The 22672-nt window shown below is 41.5% G+C and overlaps 1 protein-coding gene across 3 annotated transcripts in view; it reads right to left on the bottom strand.

Moving 5' to 3' along the window:
• Nucleotides 1-22672, bottom strand: part of ANO6 (anoctamin 6) — a 217323-nt gene that overhangs the window by 109222 nt on the left and 85429 nt on the right. For all 3 annotated transcript variants that reach the window (XM_066258167.1, XM_066258168.1, XM_066258169.1), the window contains one exon: nucleotides 16638-16717. In XM_066258167.1, coding sequence (XP_066114264.1) covers nucleotides 16638-16717 — 80 coding nt within the window. The remainder of the gene's footprint in view (nucleotides 1-16637; nucleotides 16718-22672) is intronic.

The following is a 22672-nucleotide window of genomic DNA, read 5'->3' as shown; positions in this document are numbered from 1 at the left end:
GTGTTTCCCTCCGGTGAACCCTGTCAACTCCTACCAGATTGATCTCTTTACAGCACTCTCCATATGTGGCTGTTTAATTTACATGAATAAAATTAAACAAAATTAAAAATTCAGTGCCTCTGTCTCACTAGCCACATTTGCAAGGTCTCCACAGCCACATGTGGCTAAGTGACAATCATGGTGGACAGCACAGAGTCAGGACACATCCAGATCGAAGAAAGTTCTGTTGGACAGTGCTGCTATAGCACAGCTCAAGAGTCCAAACCCCGAGTTCAGTGCTGCTACATTTGACCCCATGCTATCTTCCTAACGTCGTCTCCTCCTACTCCCCTAGATCAACTCTGCAAACTGGGCATATGTGATCCTTTCCACTTTTTTTGTTTGTGTAATGCTATCACGACACCCTCTTGCAGGATATCTACTGTGATGATTAAGTATGCATCATCTCGTCTAGGCTACAGTATTTTGTAGATGTGGTTAATATCTACAATCAGTTGACTTTCAGCAAAGAAGATTATTCTCAATGATCTGGGTGGGACTCATCCAATCAGTTGAATGACCTTAAGAGAAAAACAGGCTTCTTTGTGAAAAATTCAATCTACAGCAGGGGTCCCCAAACTTCTTACACAGGGGGCCAGTTCACCATCCCTCAGACCGTTGGAGGGCCGGACTACAAAAAAAACTATGAACAAATCCCTATGCACGCTGCATATATCTTATTTTAAAGTAAAAAAACAAAATGGGAAGAAATACAATATTTAAAATAACAAACAAGTAAATTTAAATCAACAAACTGACCAGTATTTCAATGGGAACTATGCTCCTCCACTGACCACCTATGAAAGAGGTGCCCCTTCCAGAAGTGCGGCAGGGGTCAGATAAATGGCCTCAGGGATCTGCATGTGGCCCGCGGGCCGTAGTTTGGGGACCCCTGATCTACAGCCTACAAGAATTTCTAGCTTTCCTTTTCTACTAGAGTGCTTGATAGATTAGACCCCCCCCCCAATGCAGAGGCAAAGTCTTTGAGATAAATTTTTAAATAAATCTGTCTCATGTGTGTATATAGATATATGTATACATATACATATATGTGTACACACACATACATATATACTTATATACATGTGTTTGTGAATATATATTATACTGCTTCTGTTTTCTGGTAAAACCTTGATGGGCATAGACTTCAGTACAGATTTCAGTACCTGCTGACACGGACCCTTCAGAGTTGAGCTACCAACCCTGCCTTCAAAAATACACCCCTGTTTTTCAAAGACAAGGATTCTTAAACCTAGCTGCACAATAAAGACATCTTTGTAAACTTTACATCAACATATAGGGGTTCTAACAAAAAGCAAGATTAGCTCCTGAAGGTGAAGCCTGGGCCTTCCCTTTTCAAAAGAGCTCTCCACGTAGCCAAGACACACGGCCGGGGTGGAGAACCCCAGGCCTAACTGACGAATCAAACACGACACACTGCCTGGTATTTTTCACTTAACCAACCAAGCTACCCACCAACATCAGTTGCACAACTAACATTTGCCAGATAATAAGACAATGTACAGGAGGCAGAGGCAACATTGGCCTTGGGGGCAAACTCTGAAATATACAGCTTGGCATTCCTCAAATGACATTGATTAATAAATATTAAATGATCAAATAAGTGAAAAATTTACTGAAAATTTAGTGAAGCTCATAGTGGTTTATTCAAAACTGCATAATTTAAATGGCTCTTATTTCTAGTTCAAGTGAAAAGTCTATTAGCAAGTGTTTGTGCTCAACATATTTATTTATTGATAGACTGTACTGCTGGCATTTTATAATATTGCTGGGTATGATTAATTCACAACCCACTGATAATTTGGTAGGTACCTAAGGGCCTATAACTACTTTCTCAGGAGCATAAATCAAAAATGCTCCTCTGTGCTCTTAAGAACCAATTCCTGATGCCAACACAATGTGATTTCAGTGGAAAGGAAATGGGAGGTGGTATGGGCTGGGCTGGGCTGGGCTGAGCAAGGTCAGGTTGTGGCCATTTCAAGCCTGGCTAGCCCTGTGCCTGCAAGGTGCATTGCCAACTATAAGCACCCATAAATGTTAAATAACACTTCTCTCTGTATTATTATTTTATGAATATGCTTTTAAGATAGCTAAAATGCTTTTCAATCATTGTGCAGTCACCGAATGACACCGCAGTGAGGAAATCTCCTGATTTTTCTAGTTTTTATATATGAGAAGACTGAGGTCCAAAAAGGAAAAGCATCTTGCCCACAGGGGACAGAGAGGAGGGCTGCGTGAGAAGAGAGGGCTTCTGATTCCCTGAAATCCCAGCTGCTTCTTCACCTGGGGGTGAGGGGGGCATGGGGGGGCGACTTCTAGAATGACCTTCATTACTAAAAAGTAAACTTTTTTTTTTTTAAAGTTAAAAACACTTTTCAAAGTCTCAGAAGTATCTCATCTCATTTGCCTCTCCAACTTTCTTCCTTTTTTACAGGGCTGTATATTTAAAATCACTTTTTAAAATCACTTAAGACTAACGAACGTACATGACATAGTGGTGATACAGATACCCTTAGTATCACTGAATGATCTGTCAACATTTTCATGATGTGTTTTTTTTTTAAAGGATTTGGATTGAGCAGTCAAACATTTAAAATTACTCCAGCTACAAGGACAGTCCTGTCCTGATATATTCTAATTCATACTAGCATCGTATAAAGAGCCACATTATTGGTCTGCCCATTATAATTAATGAGAATGCTCTTTGGTAGTTATTACAATCTTTCAGGTCACATTAATCTACATTTCAAAAAGTGACTTGAAAGAAGGAACTATATATGCCTCTTTTCCTTAGGGTTTTCTGGGTAAAAGCATTTTTATAGTTGTTTGGTTTTTTTGTTTGTTTTTTGACCAAACAGAGTTAAGGAGCACATTTGAGACTTAGAGTAAAAACATGTTTTTTTATTACTTGTTGAAATAAGAAGACTATAATAAACTAGTTGAACTTCAGAAATAAAAGGATTTGAAATCACCTTTCCAAAACCCTCAATACTTCCAAATTAAGAGTTCAAAATATGGGACTGTCGGCTGCAGTTGAAATCCCACTGGTTTCCCTTTGCAATTTCCCAGTAATGCTGTGAATTCATATTCATATACATTTCTACCAAGTCCTGTGTTTCTCTTTAAATTTTAATTTTTTTCTTTTAGGTCATGGCATGGTCAGGTTACTTACCAGCAGACTCTCACTTTAACTCAATTCTTTTCCCTCTGTGGACTTTTTTGACCATTACTGTGATATGCTTTTAGATGACTTATAATCAAATGAGTTCTATGGTAAATATGATATCACATCTTTGCTCAGAATGCCCCCAGAATGCCCAGGGCTCCCTGCTTTCCTCACACATGTTTTTGCCAAATTAATTTTGACATTCTCCAAATAACTGATAGCTTGCTGAATTTCAAATGGGCTACTTTGTGGAGCAAAAATTCGCAAAGCATTTTATAGTCACGGGTTTCTGAAAATTGAGGAATAAAACCAGGTAGAATAAACACGGCTATATGGAGGGAAGGGTTTTAATCAATTACATAATTTGGCTGGTGATGATAATAGGTTAAATGAAGTAAAAAAATAAAAAAGAAAGCAACTCATACATCAGTGGGCCACACAGAGCTCACTGGGGCGGTGCAATCCCAGAAACATCCTCTCTTTCCGACCCTTCTCCGCTGCCTAGCAGCCACCAATTCCAGCTCCACATAAAACATGCATGCTCTTCCGTTCCATTCCCACTGACACGTCTTTGTCCGTGCATCCATCATCTCTTGCCTAGATTGTTATCCAGCCTGTCTGTATTTGAACTACTCCAAGGAATTAAGGTATTTTATTTATGAGAACATCTTTCTGAAATGTTCTCATAAATACATACTTTCTATTCACAGGTCTTAATACTATGTTTTGTATGACCACCAATTACTCTAAATATTATCAAATATTTAAACTTGTCATCATGTGTTTGCCACCACCATGAGGACTCTTTTCTTTTTAATGTGTTCCTTATAAAATGGAACACCCAGCATAGAGGTGGATTTAGCAGTACTGAATGGGAGATTCCCAGTACTCTCTTTGTTCTGGACACATAGGTACAAATGCAACTTAGACGTATTATTATGTGCTCAATTTTTAGTTAGTTTAATTAGCCAAATACCTAGCCTTTTCACATGATTAGTCATTAGGCTTGGCTCTTATGATCTTTACTTAAGCTGTTGATATTTATAAATTGGAAGCAGGAGCTTACTTTAATTCATATTGATTTTTGTCTCCTCTAGAAACTGATTTCCATCCATTATTCCACAATCTTGGTAAGATCAATTGTTCAGATAAGCACACTCTCACTAGGCCTGTGATTCTTCATTCTATCTTTAAATGCAATTTTTTCCACACCTTGCTAAAATCAAAACACACAAAAATGTCTGTGGTTTTCTTCTGCTTCACCTGTCTAATAATTTCTCCCATTTAAAAAGAGGGGTGCCTGACCTGTGGTGGCACAGTGGGTAATGCATCGACCTGGAATGCTGAGGTTGCCGGTTCAAAACCCCAGGCTTGCCCTGTCAAGGCACATATGGGAGTTGATGCTTTCTGCTCCTCCCTTTCTCTCTCTCTCTCTCTCTCAAATGAATAAATGAAATCTTAAAAAAAAAAAAGTTTAAAAAATAAAAAGAGGGGTGCAATGTGCTCACTTTGACATGACTTATTTTTATTGAACTCATGTTGGCTCCTGATGACTTTTCTTTTTCTAACATTCACAAACCAGGTGCTTTAAAAATCTTATTCTATAACATTCCTGAAGATTAATGCTCCAACTCTGTCTCAATTGATCAGAATGTAGTTTATGCCCAACTTCTACCCTGACCCCATACCTTTGTGACAGATAATTGTCACATCTGTCCCTTTACTATCCTGAAACTTGTCATGTTTTCCATATTGCCTCAAGATTGCTAATTGTGATTCCATGATCAAATCTACAAGGTCTTTTAATACCCTGGTTAACACATAATTTTTCTAGTCAGGAGATCTAAACTCATTTGGAATAACAGTATTCCTTTCTGAAATGTTCCCTTGCAGCACGGCCTCTGCAGCCCCTCCTCAGGGCTTGAACCATACTCTACAGTTCACCTCTATTAACAGAGAAGACAAAGTGATGTAGAAGCTGATCAGCTCTTTTCTCTGCCATCTCATACCACTAAACTGCCTTCCTCCAGTGTTTGACCCATCACTGCCTCTTCAAGGTCTTAACAGAACTCAAAAATCAATCAATCTCTCTCTTGTCATGTTAAGCATTAATTTTTTTTAACTTATTGATTTTAGAGAAAGAAGAAAGGAGAGTAATGTTTTTAAGAAAGAGAAACATCAATTTGTTGTTCCACTTATTTATGCACTCATTGGTTGATTCTTGAATGCGCCCTGACCAGGGATTCAACCCACAACCTTGGTGTATCAGGACGACACTCTAAGCAACTGAGCTATCAGGCCAGAGATAAGGTTTTCTATTTCCTTCCTTCCTTCCTTCCTTCCTTCCTTCCTTCCTTCCTTCCTTCCTCCTTCCTTCCTTCCTTCCTCCCTCCCTCCCTCCCTCCCTCCCTCCCTCCTTCCCTCCTTTCTTTCTTTCTTTCTTTCTTTCTTTCTTTCTTTCTTTCTTTCTTTCTTTCTTTCTTTTTTTTAAGCTTCAACTCATTCACTCACTCTGGACTTGAGTTTTACTCATATTTTTTAGTCAAAATGGAAAAAAACATGATTGAGATGTTCCAGAAAATTATTTGTACAGAATGATAATGCTAACTCTCCAAGCTAAACTGGCTTTAGTGGGTCTGTCCGGCTGGGCCTGAAAGCCTACTCACCATGTATGACTGTTTCTCTGGGAAAATACATCCTGCATTCCAAGGAAGTGACTCAGAAAGAAGTTTCTGACCCAGATCTGTGCATGTTGGACTGCCTACTTTCCCTCCTAACCCCCAGTCCTAACAGATGTAGCTCCTGAGTCAGCCACATAAAGCAAATGACTGGGTCCCCTTTCTTCCAGAGTCAGACAAAGTACACATTCCATTACTTTTTCCTCTTGAATGCACAAAAAACTTTCAATGTTGAAATGCCATGTGATTGCCTCCCACAGAAAATGGGCCAATTCAGCCATTCTTACTAGCTAGTTTATCTTTGATCTCATTTTTCCTTTTGGGGGTCCTTTTTGACAAAATAATATTCCTTTGTTTGGTTTCTTTTGCTGTTGAGTTCCTTTTCTCTTTTTAGTTTGGTGAACTTAGTGCTAAAAGCCATATAAGGCAAACCATCCTATCTTTCTGTTCAGAGCAGGCCCAAGAGGGCGAGTCCAGGTAAAGAAATGCTTGAATGGGGGAGTCCGGCTTGAAGCCCAGTCTTCCAGTCCTAAGGATCCTGGGAGCCTGAGGCAGAGCTTGGCCCTCAGGTCTGGTTTCTCGACTTAGTCAGAAGGACCTTGGATGGACCAAAAACAAACCGTACTCTCTCTCGATAGCACCAGCTCTGATTCACTTGCTTCAGGGCTACTTAGTCTAGAAATAATCGAAACAAGGTCTGCATTTCTAAGGAAAAAGAAAAAAAAGGTTAAATTGAATCCACTTTGAAACAAACACAACTGACCAACCTTGAAACAAAACCTGCAGCTCTGTGGGCAGCTGGCTTTGACTTAATCTCTGCCTCAACTGCACAGAAGGCAGACTGACATTCTCTGTTCCATGTGTCACTTTCAGGCCATTGCTCCCGATGTTCTTGGTGGGGGGGACTTTTAGGTCCATGCAAGTTGAATAGAGTCCCAGTTTTCCCAGGGTCTGCCGCCTTCCTCAGCTGCTGTTCTGCTTCACTGCTCCCACTTCCCTCTCCATCCTGCATCTCCCACACTAGGGGGACATCCGCACCCACAGGCACAACGATGGATGTTGGTGTCTCAGTAAACTGACTGCTTATCACCAATGATCTCCCTTTCATGCACTACCTGCCACAGTCCCATCTTGAACTCCGTCATCACTTGAAAAATTATCTTTCCAAAACCACTTACTTATTCAAGAATCCGTCTTTCTGACCCCAACTACCATGACCCCTTCTCTTTTCACAGCGAAGTCAGAGGGCCCATGATTTTTATTTTTTCTAATCAATCTTCAAATCCTCTCTTTCTTCTCTCCCTTCTTTTTTTGTAAGGTTACACTTCCCCGCTCATCATTACAGGAACACTCTTTACATCATGTCCATTTAGCAAAGCTCCAACTCTGGCTGAGGGCTTCTTGCTGTTTCCTCATTGTCTAAGCAGCGCTGAAATAACCGCCGTTGGGCACGTGGGCATCACTGTAAATTCAGGCTCACTGGCCCCACACAGGCCGTCACCACAGCCAAGAAATTCAAGGACTGTTTCCAGGTTTCTCCAGGTCAGCTGGCTCTCCTGCTCTCCACAACTATTTCAAAGTGCCAGCTCCTCCCCACCAGCGCTCTCTTCACTCTCAGCAGCTGAAAAGGAAATTCCCTCAGCTTCTCTCCATCAACTCTACAAAGAGCATGCCCCCAACCCACTTCTGTACCTTAGGAGACACTGCTCTTTCTGACTAGTGCGGACTGCCCCACACCATTCCACAGCCCTTTCAAAGCCACTATTCTTCAGATCTAATTGTTCTTCTCATGTGGATCCATTCTTATCAACCCTTCAACTTGTTCAAGTCTCTCCATCGGACAGAAGGAAGAAGTCATTCTTGGCTCTCAGTCTCCTCCAGCTATAGCTCTCTCATCCTCCAGCCCTTCACAGTCAAACTCCTTAAAAGACTGGTCAATACTTTCTATCTTCTTTTCTCCTGCTCATCCCATAATCCTCAGTGGTTCCATGACTCCCCAACACTTCCTAGAAACATTTCTATGAAAGGACACCAGTGACCTCAACACCTTTTCCATATTGATCTAACTCAGTGGTTCTCAAATGGAAATGGGTTTGGCCCCCAGGGGACAAGTGCCAATGTCTGAAGATACTTGAGTGTCACAACTGGAGTGAGAGTCCTTTGTATCTTGTGAGCAGAGGCCAGGAATGCTGCTAAACATCTAACAATGCACAAGACAGCTCCCCACAACAAAAAGAAATCTGGCCCAGAATGTCAGTGGTGCTGAGGCTGAGAAATCCTGGTGTGACTGACTCCCTATGCACTACCCAAAACTTAACACTTCATCTGCTTTTTGGCTGCCGTCCTGACGTTTTCCAGATTTTTGTCCTGCTTCTCTGGTCATTTCCTTTTGCAGCCATCTACTGGCCCATGAATCACTGCCATTCATTCCTTGGAGATTTAAACTTTGGCGCACTGCTACTTTTTAAATACATTACTCTTGACATAATTCTTGGGGATTTTCATATCCACATAGGTGACCCTCCCAACACGCCGTCCCTGTAGCCCTGCCCTGCCTCAGCCACTCATTCCAGTATTCAAATACCAGGCCTTTTCTGTACCAGTCACTGCAACTCCTGCCTCAGTTACAAACATCTGGATCTCCAATGACTGCCTCTATTACTTCAGTTCACGTTCTCCAATACCCCAACTCCAAAAATGATCAAATCCCACTAGAGTGGGATTTATTGATCCTATTGCCTCATTCTCCTCTTATCCCTGGTCCTATATGCTCTAGCAAACACCCAGTAATGCTCTTAGCCTTGCCATGCTTCACTGAACTGACTTAGCAAAACCTCAAAATAAGTTAAATCAAGGCCCTGGCCGGATGGCTGTGGTAGAGTGTCGGCCTGGCGTGCAGGAGTCCTGGGTTCGATTCCCGGCCAGGGCACACAGGAGAAGCGCCCATCTGCTTCTCCACCCCTCCCCCTCTCCTTCCTCTCTGTCTCTCTCTCTTCCCCTCCCGCAGCCAAGGCTCCATTGGAGCAAAGTTGGCCTGGGCACTGAGGATGGTTCCATGGCCTCTGCCTCAGGTGCTAGAATGGCTCTGGTTACAACAGAGCAATGCCCCAGATGAGCAGAGCATTGCCCCCTGGTGGGCATGCCGGGTGGATCCCGGTCGGGCACATGTGGGAGTCTGTCTCACTGCTTCCCCGTTTCCAACTTCAGAAAAATACAAAAAAATAAAAATAAAAATAAGTTAAATCAAACTCTGCCTATTCCACACCTGCTCCCCAAAGCTGAACTTGAATGGGAAAAGCATACAAGTGTCATGCCCACTTCAAGTGGGCCCTTAGGGCTGCCAGGCAATTATATGACATTTCCTAGTACATTCACTTTCTTTTCAGATCTTTTTTATCTCTTTTCCTTTCTCAATCATAGCTAATACCTAGCTTCCCATTTCATGGGTAAACAAAAAGCAATCAAGAAACAGCTTCAATAAGCTCCTGCTAGCAAGTCTAATAAAGTAGTTCCTACCACCTGAGTCCCCATACCAGCTTCCTTCCTACTTCTAAAAATGAACCATCTCTACAGCTATGGGAGGCCAACCCCTCCCTAATGGACCAGACTCCCCCCTTTCCTGCCCTCTTCAGAGAGCATTCCAGAATCTTCCCTCTCACTCCCGCATCATGAGTTTTTCTCTCCTTACTGAATTATTTTTATTCTCTTACCAACAAAGTAATCCCTGCCACCTTAAAGCTAACTAATTAAGAAAAACCCCTTTCAACCTAATCCCCTGGCAGATAATACCTCCTTTCTCTGCAAATCTTGTTCAGCAAAATCTTTTGTAAAAAGTTATCTAAACGTCTTGTATCCAATTCCTCTTCCTCCTTTCTATATTGAATTCTCTCTAATGAGGTTTTGGATCCCACTACTCAGCTAAGGCTTATCTTGTCAAGGTCTCTTTCATATTGCTGAGTCCAGTTTCCCATCCTCAGCAGCAATAGTTGATCAGCACCCCCCCCCCCAACTTTGTTCTTTTTCCATTGGCTTCCACACCTCTCCTTGTTTCCCCCACCTCTCTGGCTCCTCCTTCCCAGTCTCTTCTGCTGATTCTTCCTCATCTGCCTGACCTGGAAACACTGGAGCCCCAGGGCTCACTCCAGAATCTCTTCTTTCCTCTATTTTACTCTCTCCCTTGCTGCTCTCATTCAGTCCTACAGATTTAAACACCACTTGTGCGCTGACAGCTTACAGATCTCTAACTAGACCCCTCTCTAACTCCTGACTCAAATATCCAACGTCTCTACTTGGGTGTCTCAAATTTCATATATACAAAACAGAAATGTGATTTTTCCTCTGATTATTCTTCCTTCCAACTGCCCCTTCCACAGTCTTCCAGCTCAAAGACCTTAGAATCATCCCTGACAGCTCTTTCTTGCACAGTTCACATCTGATCTGTCAACAAATTCTCTTGGTTCTACCTTCAAAACACACCAAGAATTAGCCTATGTCTCACTACTGCCAGAATTAGAACTCAGGGCCAAGCCACCATCATCTCTCACTTGGATTCCTGAATGGTCCAATAGGTTGCCACGCTGCTGCTCTTGTTCCTCCATACTCTATTATACTCACCACAGTCAGAGTGACCCTGTTAAAACACAGGTCAGGTCAAGTCACTCCTCTGCTCAAAATCCTTCAGTTTATCCTCCAATAACTTCCCAGCTCACTCAGGGTAAAACCAAAGGGTTCAGAATGGCTACAAAGCCCCGCTATCTACTGTTCTTCCCATCCTTCATTCTATTACTATCAAACTGGCTTCCTTCCATTTCCTCAAACATATCAGAAGCTCCCACCTCCAGACCTTTGTCTATGCTGTTCCTTCTGCCTGGAATGTGCATCCTCTGGGTTTCCACAGCGTGCACCCCCCCCTTTCCCGTCTTTCCACTTGCCCCTCCCCCCACTGAGACACGCCCTGCACAGTTTAAAACTATAACCGTTTCCCCTCAACTCACACATATAATCCTTACTTTATTTTTCCTGTAAGGATTTGCCATCCTTTGGCATGTGATGCATTCTATTTATTTTGTGTTTATGTCTTTCCTACCAAAATGTAAGCTCCATAAGTGCAGGGGTATTTTGTTTGTTCACTATAGTGCCTGAAACAGTAGACAGCAAAAACATATTTGTTAACTTAATTAATATTTTAACTTTTTCTTGGGGATCACATATATTTTCAGCTAGTTAAAGGCAATCAAATTTGAATTTCAGGGAATCAACAGTACTTTCTAGAAAGCAGTAACTTCCTTTCAAAAGGGAGACAGTTACACAAAATCCTGAATGAGATACTAACCCCTTAGACCTCCTTCCCTCTGCGTAACCTTGAGTGCTGAACAAAAGAGGCGTGTATTTACTCCACTTTAATCCTCATCTTCCTGAGTCTACTGTTATAGTTTAGTCTGTAAATTCTGGTGTCTAATCATCTTCCCTGGTTTATCCTACTGTAATTCTAATACTCTTTTGCCAGCCCACACTCATTCTTACTTACTTTAAATTTGGTAGAAGCTAAACAAAGGGAGGCATCACTAACAGCATGAGACAAGAGGTGATAAGAATCTTCCTGCCTCCAGGAAGCCAGGAGAGTAATATATAAATCTTATGTCTGAGAAGGCTGGAAGTGGGGATATTATAAGCGAGACTCAAATCCTAAGACAGGATTCCTTAGCCTTCTCTCCCCTTCCATGAGTTTCCCCGGTACCCCAGCCTGGCTTCCCTTCAGCCTACTGTGGGCAGAGTCACCATGGCCAGATCGGAGTTCTCCTACACTGCCCAGCCCCCACCCCGTGTACACTCAGGCAACCAGGCCAACCTGAGTTCCAGAGCCAACACCAACAGGGTTTCTAGAAAGAGAACTGATCACTACCCAACCTTTCTCCCTACTAACCTCTCCACTCCTGGAGGCTTGGAATAAACCTGAGGTCTGCTGGGTCAGCCATGACTGCTGAGCCTCTGGACTGACCTTCACCTTAGCTCTTAACCAAACTTGAAACCGAGAGCCCTGGCGGAGCTTGGGAGCCCTATCTCCATGTGCCATGTTGCAGAACAACCTTCATCTGCTCCACGGCCGTGCCCTCAGTTCCAAACAGACTGCCTCGTTTTGCCATCTCTGCTCCAAAGTCTGACCTCTACAACAGTGGTCCCCAACCTTTTTTAGGGCCACAGACCGGTTTAATGTCAGAAAATATTTCCACAGACCGGCCTTTAGGGTGGGACGGATAAATGCACAAAATAAAATTATGCAACCGGCGTAAAAACTGTGTTATTTTTAAATATAATTGTCAAACTTACGAGACAAGTGTCAAGAGTAAGTCTTAGACGGATGTAACAGAGGGAATCTGGTCATTTTTAAAAAATAAAACATCATTCAGATTTAAGTATAAATAAAACAGAAATAATGTAAGTTATTTATTCTTTCTCTGCAGACCGGTACCAAATGGCCCATAGACCGGTAGGGGGTTGGGGACCATTGCTCTACAAGGTCACCAGGGATACTGAATCTCCAGCCTCTCTCTGGAAAATCCCTTCACCTAGTGTCTGAGACCTGTCATCACGGACCTCATCTATTTTTTGGGTCCATGTCCCAAAAATATGGTTCACAATCACTCGGTTTCAGATCATCTCGCTGTAACATTTCCTTGACTAGATCTCCTTTGAACTGACTGCTTTGAAATTATAATGTGATTAATTAGTTTATTGACTCAAGAGAACAATGTTAGAGGGAATAATGATAGAGATATAATAATGTTAGAGAAAAAACAGCATGGTACTGTATATCATAAGTGGACACAGTGCTATAAATGTCAATGATATCTCAGTAAAACTAGGAATAAAAAGTGTTGGGAAAACAGTTGTGTCAGGCTTGCTTGCTAGCACTTTGCATGATTAGTGCATGAGCACGTGGCAGAGGCATTTGTGCACAGCCTATGTAAAGCTACGGGTGCATACTCTCAAGGTAGATTGCAGATTGCTTGCCCACCACTGTAAGGGGCCATTTTGCCATTCATTCGCCTGCTTCCTGATAAGCAGTTTCTCCTGCATATTTGCCCCTCCATTGCTGTGAGACTCTATTAAATGGGAATGAATGGCCCTAAGCTTTCCACTCCGCAATTTCTATACTGTCTGCCCGAGTGCAATGTGAACCTGCCTGACCTTGGCCACCGGCATTACAAATAGCATGGGAAGCAGTCAGGAAAAATGTTATGTTAATAAAGCAGGTTATAAAACCAGTTTCACTGTGCTAAAACAAAAAACTGAACCAGACTGCGACAGTCTCCCAGCAGAGCAAGATCTCCAACTTACTCTCTGCAAGGTCAGCATTTACCCAGGTCTCTTTCACGGCACTCACGCATCCACCTCATCTCAGAGTGGGTCTCTGTCTAGTTCAACACCTTCTCAGCTCCTCCTAAACTCCAGAGAAGCAAAACACATGCACCTTGTGTCCACATCTCAGTTCACCACTTTACGTGTCAACATGGTTTGGCTAAACTTGCCTCAGTGTGCAGACTTGGGTGGGAGGTGGAGGAGCACCCCAGATACACAGCTAACAGATCATCAATAGACAGTTCCTGCAGCAAGAGGAGAACCAGTATGGAAGTGCTGAGCACAGGGCAGGCTGCTGTCGTCAGGCTACATTGGGGGTTCACAAGAACATTTGTTTATATATCATTTACCTAGACATCTGGCAACACAGGCTTTGCCAGACCAGTCACATTACAAACACCTGAGTTGTGCAAAAAAATTCTAATGTGCTTGTGCCGGTAACCAAGGCTACTACTCAACTAGCACTGCTCTCTTAGGCCTTGTTTCAAAGGAAAGAATAATAGAAATTCTGAAGGAGTCTACGGCCATTCCACCCTAAGCACACCCGATCACGTCTGATCTCAGAAATTCTGAAGGAAACAAATGAATAATGATAAGCATTTTTGTTCTTCCTGCTGACCAAACTATATAAATATACTCCGTTGTACAAAAACACTAGGCTCTTGATCCTTCTAAAATCTGAACTATTTGAGGATAAGGCCTGAGTAAACATGGTCTATGCCTTGCTTTATTTCAGCTCAACTCCGCAAACTGCCAGATGGGGAATTTCAGAATACTGATTTCACAGCTCCTGTGACTCTTCTGCCTTCTTCCTGCATTCTGTTTTACTTTGCTGACCGGTTCTCTTTGTGCCCAGGTTCACATTATCACCTGTTTCTGATTTTAAATCTGGGGTTAGATCAACTTACCCGATTCTGTCCCAGCATTTTCCCAGTCTACCTGCCTAGACGACTGGAGCCACCCGTCGTCACTGATGCTGGCATTTTCTGCCTACGAAAAAGGCTACCCTTAAATATCTTGCCTGACTCCCTTGAGTACCTGACTCTCAAGGCACCTTGTACACCTCCTGTTTGTTTACCATGGAGACAGCAGTGTTGGAAATATATGTTTACTATGGAACTGGGAGTGTATAGGCTATAGTGATGCTGAGGAGAAAACAGAAACATCCCTGTACACAGCACAAAGAGATGCGGCATACAGTGGGCATCAGATGTGTGAAAAATCTATAAAGCACAAGAAAAAATCACAGATTCCTCCTGAACATGGTGTGAACACACAATTAGAGAAAGGTAACAGCCAGGCTGTCAACATCAATATCAACCACACACATAAGGAAATTATAATTAACAACTTCAACTCCACTAAAGTGGTCTAAAGAAGTAACTGGAAATTGTTGAATGGAAAATAAAAATACAGAGATTGAGACTAAAAATCTCATTCAGCTTGGAGGCTCTCAGACTCACTGTTAAGACTCACTGTTATTAACAAGTATTCTGGCCTGACCTGTGGTGGCGCAGTGGATAAAGCGTCGACCTGGAAATGCTGAGGTCGCCGGTTCGAAACCCTGGGCTTGCCTGGTCAAGGCACATATGGGAGTTGATGCTTCCAGCTCCTCCCCCCTGTCTCTCTCTTCTCTCTCTCTCTCTCCTCTCTAAAATGAATTAAAAAAAAACAACAAGTATTCTGTGATCCTCCAGTCCCACCCTTGTCATTCTAGCTTGGACTGGCCAGTCCTCACACCTTGAAAAGGGACACTTGGTAGTTACGAAGTTAATACTGAGGCAGATGATTACCAGTGTAGATGGTCTGTGGCAGAGAGAACTGAGGCATGCCAATCAGAAGTGTCATAATACACTAAGGTCTGTTCTCGAGAGAAAAACTTTTATTTTCACAAAGGAAATTGGTGCAAACTCTGTGTGTTTACCAAGCACAGCAACACCTTATTGCACAGAGCTCTTTTTAGATTTGATATGTTGCTTACAGGTTATCAGAAAAAAAAGCAGTTAGAAAATAATAAAGCCAAAAAAGGGCCACTTCCACAAGTCTGTATCAATATCATACTCAAATGTGCAATGTCTGTGTCAGCAGAATTGATTCTGCTTTGGGGTTCTAATTGCAGAAATTAGAAAAACCACAAAACTGCTCTGCTACTTTAAGATGCAGGAATACTGGTGAGCATTCACAATTTTCCCTCACTGAAAATCTCATTGAATATAATGGGGAAGTCATAGAATACTATGTCTTTCTATTATAGCCAAGTGATTTTCACAGTAGGCAATCTGCTAGTACACCACAGGAGTCCACACTTTAAAATAAAATGGCCTTGTGGATACAGTTTTATGTGTGATCTCTTTTCAGTCCAGAGAGCACTGCCTAGTCTCCTTCCTGTTGGCTGAATTGAGTGGGCAATCCATAAAGAGTGAGTGAGAAGAGGAAAAACATGTACTGAGTTCTTTTTCTTGTCTTTATCAATAATACAATAGTGCTCTGCCAAATGTCAAAGTGATGACTGTATATTACACTTTGAAAATAAATCAAGAAAAGGTTTCTGCTTTGCTCAAGTGGCAGACGAGCCATGTGCAGCAGGGGGGCAAACCCAGTAAATGTAGGTGGATCCTGGCATGCTTTTCCTACACATCTGGAGAAATAAAATGGTACAGGAGTCAGAAAAACAGTTCTTCCCATCTTCTCTTCAAATGAATCTAATATAAAACCTATTTAGTGAGAACATGCTGCATAAGGCATCTTATGTGCTTAATTTTCTTTAAACAAGGCATTAATAAAATCACAGTAGCATCTAATAAGATTTTTAATTCCTTAAGGATAGGAACCGTGACTAACCTTTAATGAGTCTAATTTAGTGAAAGCATTTAGTTCCCCTCTTGGTAGGAATAACCAATAGAATATTCCCAGCCCTACAAGATACATCTACGTCAGCTGCATTACTGAAGGCTCCAGAGTGAAATGGGAAGCAGATTGGTTAATGGACATGTACGTGCTCAATAAAGAGTGGTTTCCAGAGTTACTAACAGCAGAAACTGATAGCAAGGGTATCAATGAATGATGGGCACATGATCCTATTTTACTGCAGAATGAGTTCTCATTTACAATTACAAGTAGCACGAAGAACAAGCCTATATAGAACATGATACCAAGACACTATAATTCTATAGTAATCTGTTCCCCAAAGAACCAGAGCTTTGAACACAGTCACTGCCAGTGACACCTGGGCCAGATATAGAACCACTGAAGTCAAACACACACACACACACACACACACACACACACACACACACACACACACCTTTCCCTCCACTTTGTGAGAAATCTCTGGCTAACCATTACAAATTTAAGACAAGAGAAGTAATACTCACAAACTCTGGGGATCGGAAATCAGGCTGACTTTCCAGGGTTCTGAAACTGGAGACAACCATCTGATCAAGGTTTTCCAATGCTAAAAAGAAACAAATACATAAATCATGAAGTTTCATCAACTCATAAAGTATGTTGCTTTTAAATCAGCAGCTTACCAACTGTATTCAGCATCTGTGGCACACTTACAGGTTTACATTATCTAACACTTTCAGTTAGCAGGGACACTCAATCTTCACCAGCTGTTTCATCTATTGGTCAATGCCATGAACAGAGGGTGTTGGGTCTGAAAATGCTCTAGGCTAGATCTACTAAGGGAAGTCTTTTAGCTTCTACATAGAAGAAAAAAGCAACTACATGTTTAAAACTCTAGCTAAAGAACACTTCAGTGTACCAATGTTCTTTTATTTTTTTTTTTAATAGAGACATGAGAGAGTCAGAGAGAGGAACAGACAGGAAGGAAGAGATATGAGAAGCATTAATTCTTCATTGCAGCTCCTTAGTTGTTCATTGACTGCTTTCTCATATGCACCTTGATGGGGGGAGGGTTAAAGCAGAGCAAGTGACCCCTTGCTCAAGCCAGTGACCTTAAGCTCCAAGCCAGTGACCATGGGGTCATATCTATGACCCCATGCTCAAGCCAGAGACCCTGCACTCAAGCTGGTGACCTTGGGATTTTGAACCTGGGTCCTCTGAGTCCCAATTTGATGCTCTATCCACTGCACCACCGCCAGGTCAGGCAGTGTATCAATATTTTTTTTACTACATCTCAGAGAACTGATTTGAAGTCATTCTGGAGTAGCAATTTCGTTTTAAAATATGTTGAATAGCACTATCTGGTAGAAATATACTGAAGACAAATAAAATTTTCTTTCTAAATTACTTTTATTTATTTTTTATTTAAATATTTAAAATTTTTTATTTATTGAATAATTTTAGAGACAAAAGGAGAGAGAGAGGAGGTCAGAGAAAAAGAAACATCCATTTGTTGTTCCACTTATTTATGCATCCATTGGTAGATTCTTGAATGTGCCCTGACCAGGGATCGAACCTGCAACTTTGGCGTATCAGGAAGATGCTCTAACCCAGTGGTCCCCAACCTTTTTTGGGCCACGGACCGGTTTAATGTCAGAATATGTTTTCACGGACCGGCCTTTAGGGTGGGATGGATAAATGTATCACGTGACTGAGACAAGTGTCAAAGAGTGAGTCTTAGACAGATGTAACAAAGGAAATCGGGTCATTTTTAAAAAAATAAAACATCGTTCAGATGTAAATATAAATAAAACAGAAATAATGTAAGTTATTTATTCCTTCTCTGCGGACCAGTACCGGTCCGCGGCCCGGGGGGTTGGGGACCACTGCTCTAACCAACTGAGCTACCTGGCCAAGGCAATAAAACTTTCTATTAGATAAAATAATAAAATGAAAAAAAGTAATTTTAGTAACATTGATAATATATCATTTTTTTAATTTTTTTTATTTATTCATTTTAGAGAGGAGAGGGAGAGACAGAGAGAGAGAGAGAAGAGACAGAGAGAGAGAGAGAAGAGACAGAGAGAGAGAAGGGGGGAGGAGCTGGAAGAATCAACTCCCATATGTGCCTTGACCAGGCAAGCCCAGGGTTTCGAACCAGTGACCTCAGCATTTCCAGGTCGACGCTTTATCCACTACGCCACCACAGGTCAGGCGATAATATATCATTTGAACATAGTCAATATAAAAAATTATTAGTGAAATATTTTACCTTTTTGGCACTAAGTCTTAGAAATCCAACGTGCATGTCATACAACACATCTCAATTTGGACTAACCACATTTCAAAAGCTCAACAGCCAGGTGTGACTAGTGGTTACTATGCAGGACAGCACAGTGTTAGAGGGATAAAGGAACTAAATTCAGCAGGTGAGCCATGCAAGATATTACTCTCACCAACAAATTCCGGACATGAATAAAAGGTATTGTTTCAGATTAAAAAATATTGAGAGACAAAACAACCATTTGCAGTGTGGCTTTGCTCACTGAAAGTGGAGTTATATTTCTTAGGGGTCTTTAAATTTCTTTTTTATTTTCTTTTATTTTTTACAGAAAGAGGGATAGATAGGGACAGACAGACAAGAACGAAGAGAGATGAGAAGCATCAATCATCAGTTTTTCATTGCAACACCTTGTTCATTGATTGCTTTCTCATACATGCCTTGACTGCGGGCCTTCAGCAGACCAGGTAACCCCTTGCTCAAGCCAGCGACCTTGGGTCCAAGCTGGTGAGCTTTGCTCAAACCAGTTGAGCCCATGCTTAAGCTGGCAACCTCGGGGTCTCGAACCTGGGTCCTTCCACATCCCAGTCTGATGCTCCATCCACTGCACCACCGCCTGGTTAAGCAGGTCTTTAAACTTCTAACAGTCTGCCTTTTTCATGTCATCGATTTGTTCAAGAGGCTAGACTTGTTGATAAATGAGAATGTTCATTTAAATTTTTTAAATGTTTAATAATTGTTATTTAAACTTAAATACTTCAGAATATTTAAGTTTAATTAAAAACACTTTCCTATGCAGACAAAATTACCTGTTACTCTTATATCTCAGTCTATATCTTTCTGTCTTCAGACCTCTCATGTATGTGGAGTTCCTATATGCACAAAATTAAATTTTTCTCTTGTGAACCTGTTTAATATTGATATATTAGATCAACCAAAAAACCCTTTGTACGGTGAAGGAAGAATTATTCCTCCCCAACAGGTATAATGAGGACACAAACAGCCAGAAAATGTATGTGGGAAGAGGAGCAGAGTGTCCGTGACCTCTCTGAGTGTGCCACTCGACTCACATCTCCACACGCTCCCCAACCTGAAGCTCGCCAGACTCTGTCCTCCAGGTTTTTATGGAGGCTTCATTCATAAGCATGACTGATTGACGGGCACTGGCCCTGGCAATTGATTTAAGCTCACCCCACCCCCAGGTCACGGAGTAGGGGTGAAAGTTTAATGTGTTAATCACCTAGAGAGCTTGTGGGGCAGCTGTGTTAGGCTTGCTCTTAGGGTTACCAGCTGCAAGCACTTTGCCTGATTGGTGTGTGGGTGCATAGCAGTGTCATGTGTGGATGGTCTATATAAGGCTATGGGTGATTGCAGTCGAGAGATGGGGGATTGTGGATGGCAGATTGCCTGCCTGCCTACCACTGTGAGCAGCTATTCTTAATGTTTGTGTGCTGGAGAAGAGGTTTTCCCCTGCCTGTGTGCTCAACCACCATTGTGAGACTATTAAACGGAATGGCCTAATGCTCTCCGGCTCCGCAGTTCCTCTACCGTCTGCCCGAATTCAACATGGACCTGCCTAGCCTCGGCCACTGGCATTACAGGGCTCTTCTGGCAACCAGTTCCCACACTTGGTTAGCTACAGGCTTTCCAAAAGCCATCTCATTAACATAACAAAAGGCACATTTATAGCTCTCATCCCTTAGGACAGTGGTCCCCAACCCCCAGGCTGCAGACTGGTACCAGTCTGTGGGCCATTTGATACCGATCTGCAGAGAAAGAATAAATAACTTACATTATTTCTGTTTTATTTATATTTAAGTCTGAACAATGTTTTATTTTTTTTAAATGACCAGATTCCCTCTGTTACATCCGTCTAAGAGTCATTCTTGACGCTAGTCTCAGTCACGTGATACATTTATCCATCCCACCCAAAAGGCTGGTTTGTGAAAATATTTTCTGACATTAAACCGGTCCGTGGCCAAAAAAGGTTGGGGACCACTGCCTTAGGAAACTCGTGTGGTTCTAGGAGCTGTATATTTTTTTTATTATAAATCACAATGCCAAAGCAATCATTAGCAATGGGTGGCACTTAACTGAACCCTAACTTGGACAAAGCAGCTGCAAAGAATGTATTTATCAAAACCAGGAGACTGAAAAAATAAAATAAAAATATGACCATGAAGATAGAGCATGGATTAGGCATTAAATTATGTTAAAATTACTTTTAATTTTATGAAATAATGTTATTTTAGCTTTGTAGTAACTTTTTTAATGTAAAATATATTTTTTTTAATCCAATAAATACTTTTGAAAAAGAAAAGGCTGGGTTCCTATTGATCCAGAAACACTTGCTTCAGTGGCCCAAAAGAAAGTTGAACATGTACAGGGTAGATTCACAAGAGATCTCTAAGTAAGTGATTGTTTAAAACCAAAATAGCCAACAATTCAGCGACTAAATACTTAGGTTTGGCACGTCAGTAAGAAACCCCAAACTCCTAGTTTAGATTTTAGGTTCACTCAGAGTCTTGTCCATTCAACTCCAATCACTGACACAAAGAAGTGATTCTAACTCTTCTGAAAGCTGAGTTCATCACAGGACTTCTTCCTGTGCACCAAAGCAGGAACAGGAAACAGGAGGGAAACCAAGCCGGGCAGAGCTGCAACCAAGGCCGGAACCGAGGTGCACGCCTCTAAGAACGCCAGGAGGGCGACAGCAATTACTGCACAGTTGTGACACAAAACTGTAATGTAATACGCTGGTTATTTCCAACATCACAACAACAGTTGTCCAAGATAATTACATCCTTGCAGAGCACCTTTAAACTTGCTAAATGTGTTTATACAAGTGGCTACTAGGGTGTGTTTTTAAATTGGTGTTTTGCTGCTTGGTTTACATTAGGAAGAAAAGACCTAACCATTTTATAGCACTTAGATACTGAAAAAATTATATCTGTGGTGTTTATAATTTTTTTTTTGGCAGAACTAGCAAGTCAATGAAACAATACTACAGTAGTGCAGATACTTTATTTCGTGAGTAGTATAAATCTGATGGAGTGACTTGACTTTGCATTTTATCTTTATATCATTTTATAATTATGTGCCCAAATTATCTACGTATTATGTGTCTGGGGTCAATAGATGGGACAAAGCGGCCATTGTTTTTTTTTGTTTGTTTGTTTTGTTTTTTTAATGAAAGGACAAGTTTTAAAAAGTATACATTTTGCCTAAAAACAGAGTCAAGAAACAAGAGCTATTACCCAGGTTGTCTATCAAATTATAGGGTACATATGTAGCTTCAAAAGATTTGTGAGAGAAAATATAAAAGTGTTTATAGTGTTAGTTATTCTGCTGGTAATGAGAACTAATAGATTCACTGGTTAATGTCAACACAAACGAGAGAAACTGTACATTTGAGTAAAAACAGAAACAGCTTTATTGAATCATCATCTAGGTAGAAAGAAGCTGCAGCTGTTGCTCTCATGACCTGATACAGCACTGGGAAGCAAATGATTTCTTTTCTTTTTTAAGTGAGAGGCAGGGAGGCAGAGAGACAGACTCCTGCATGCACCGGGACCAGGATCCACCCGGCAAGCCCATTTGGGGCTGCTGCTCCGTTGCTGGGCAACTGAGCTTTTTTTAGTGCCTGGCGTGAGGCCATGGAACCATCTGCAGCACCTGAGCCAACTTTGCTTAAGCCATTTGAGTCATGGATGTGGGAGGGAAAGAGAAAGAGAAAGAAAAAGAAAGAGAGAAGGGGGAAGAAGAAGAATGGAGAAGCAGATGGTTGCTTCTTCTGTGTTCCCTGACCAGGAATTGAACCTAGGACTTCCACACGCCAGGCCGATGCTCTACCACTGAGCCAACTGGCCAGGGCTGCAAATGATTTCTGATGCTAATATGATGACACTTGAACTACTGAAGGGCTCGAGTTACTGCTGGATATTCTCATTTCTGGTAATCTAACACAGTGAAAAAGTTCATTTCTCAGCAAAAATGTGATAGTCAAAATCAATGTAACACTTTGAGGGCTTTTAATTAAAATGGGGGCAAAATCAAAGGGGAAAAAATTCCAAAAAGGCAAAAATATTACTTTTCTTTCTTTATATAAATTATTTTTTTAAATGTAATATTTTGAAATGTACTTTCAGTATTGTCACAATGCCTTTATACAACAGAGGTACTACCCTGAATGGCATGAGGGTACTTGGAATATAAGAAATATTTGGGACCTCTGTGTGAACTGTTCATCAAAAAGCTGACTAGAGCACTGAAAACCAGTTA

The sequence above is a fragment of the Saccopteryx bilineata genome, chromosome 2 (assembly GCF_036850765.1).
Source record: "Saccopteryx bilineata isolate mSacBil1 chromosome 2, mSacBil1_pri_phased_curated, whole genome shotgun sequence".
Classification (NCBI taxonomy): domain Eukaryota; kingdom Metazoa; phylum Chordata; class Mammalia; order Chiroptera; family Emballonuridae; genus Saccopteryx; species Saccopteryx bilineata.
Note: the sequence above shows the minus strand (reverse complement) of the source record. Positions and strands in the feature narration are given on the sequence as shown.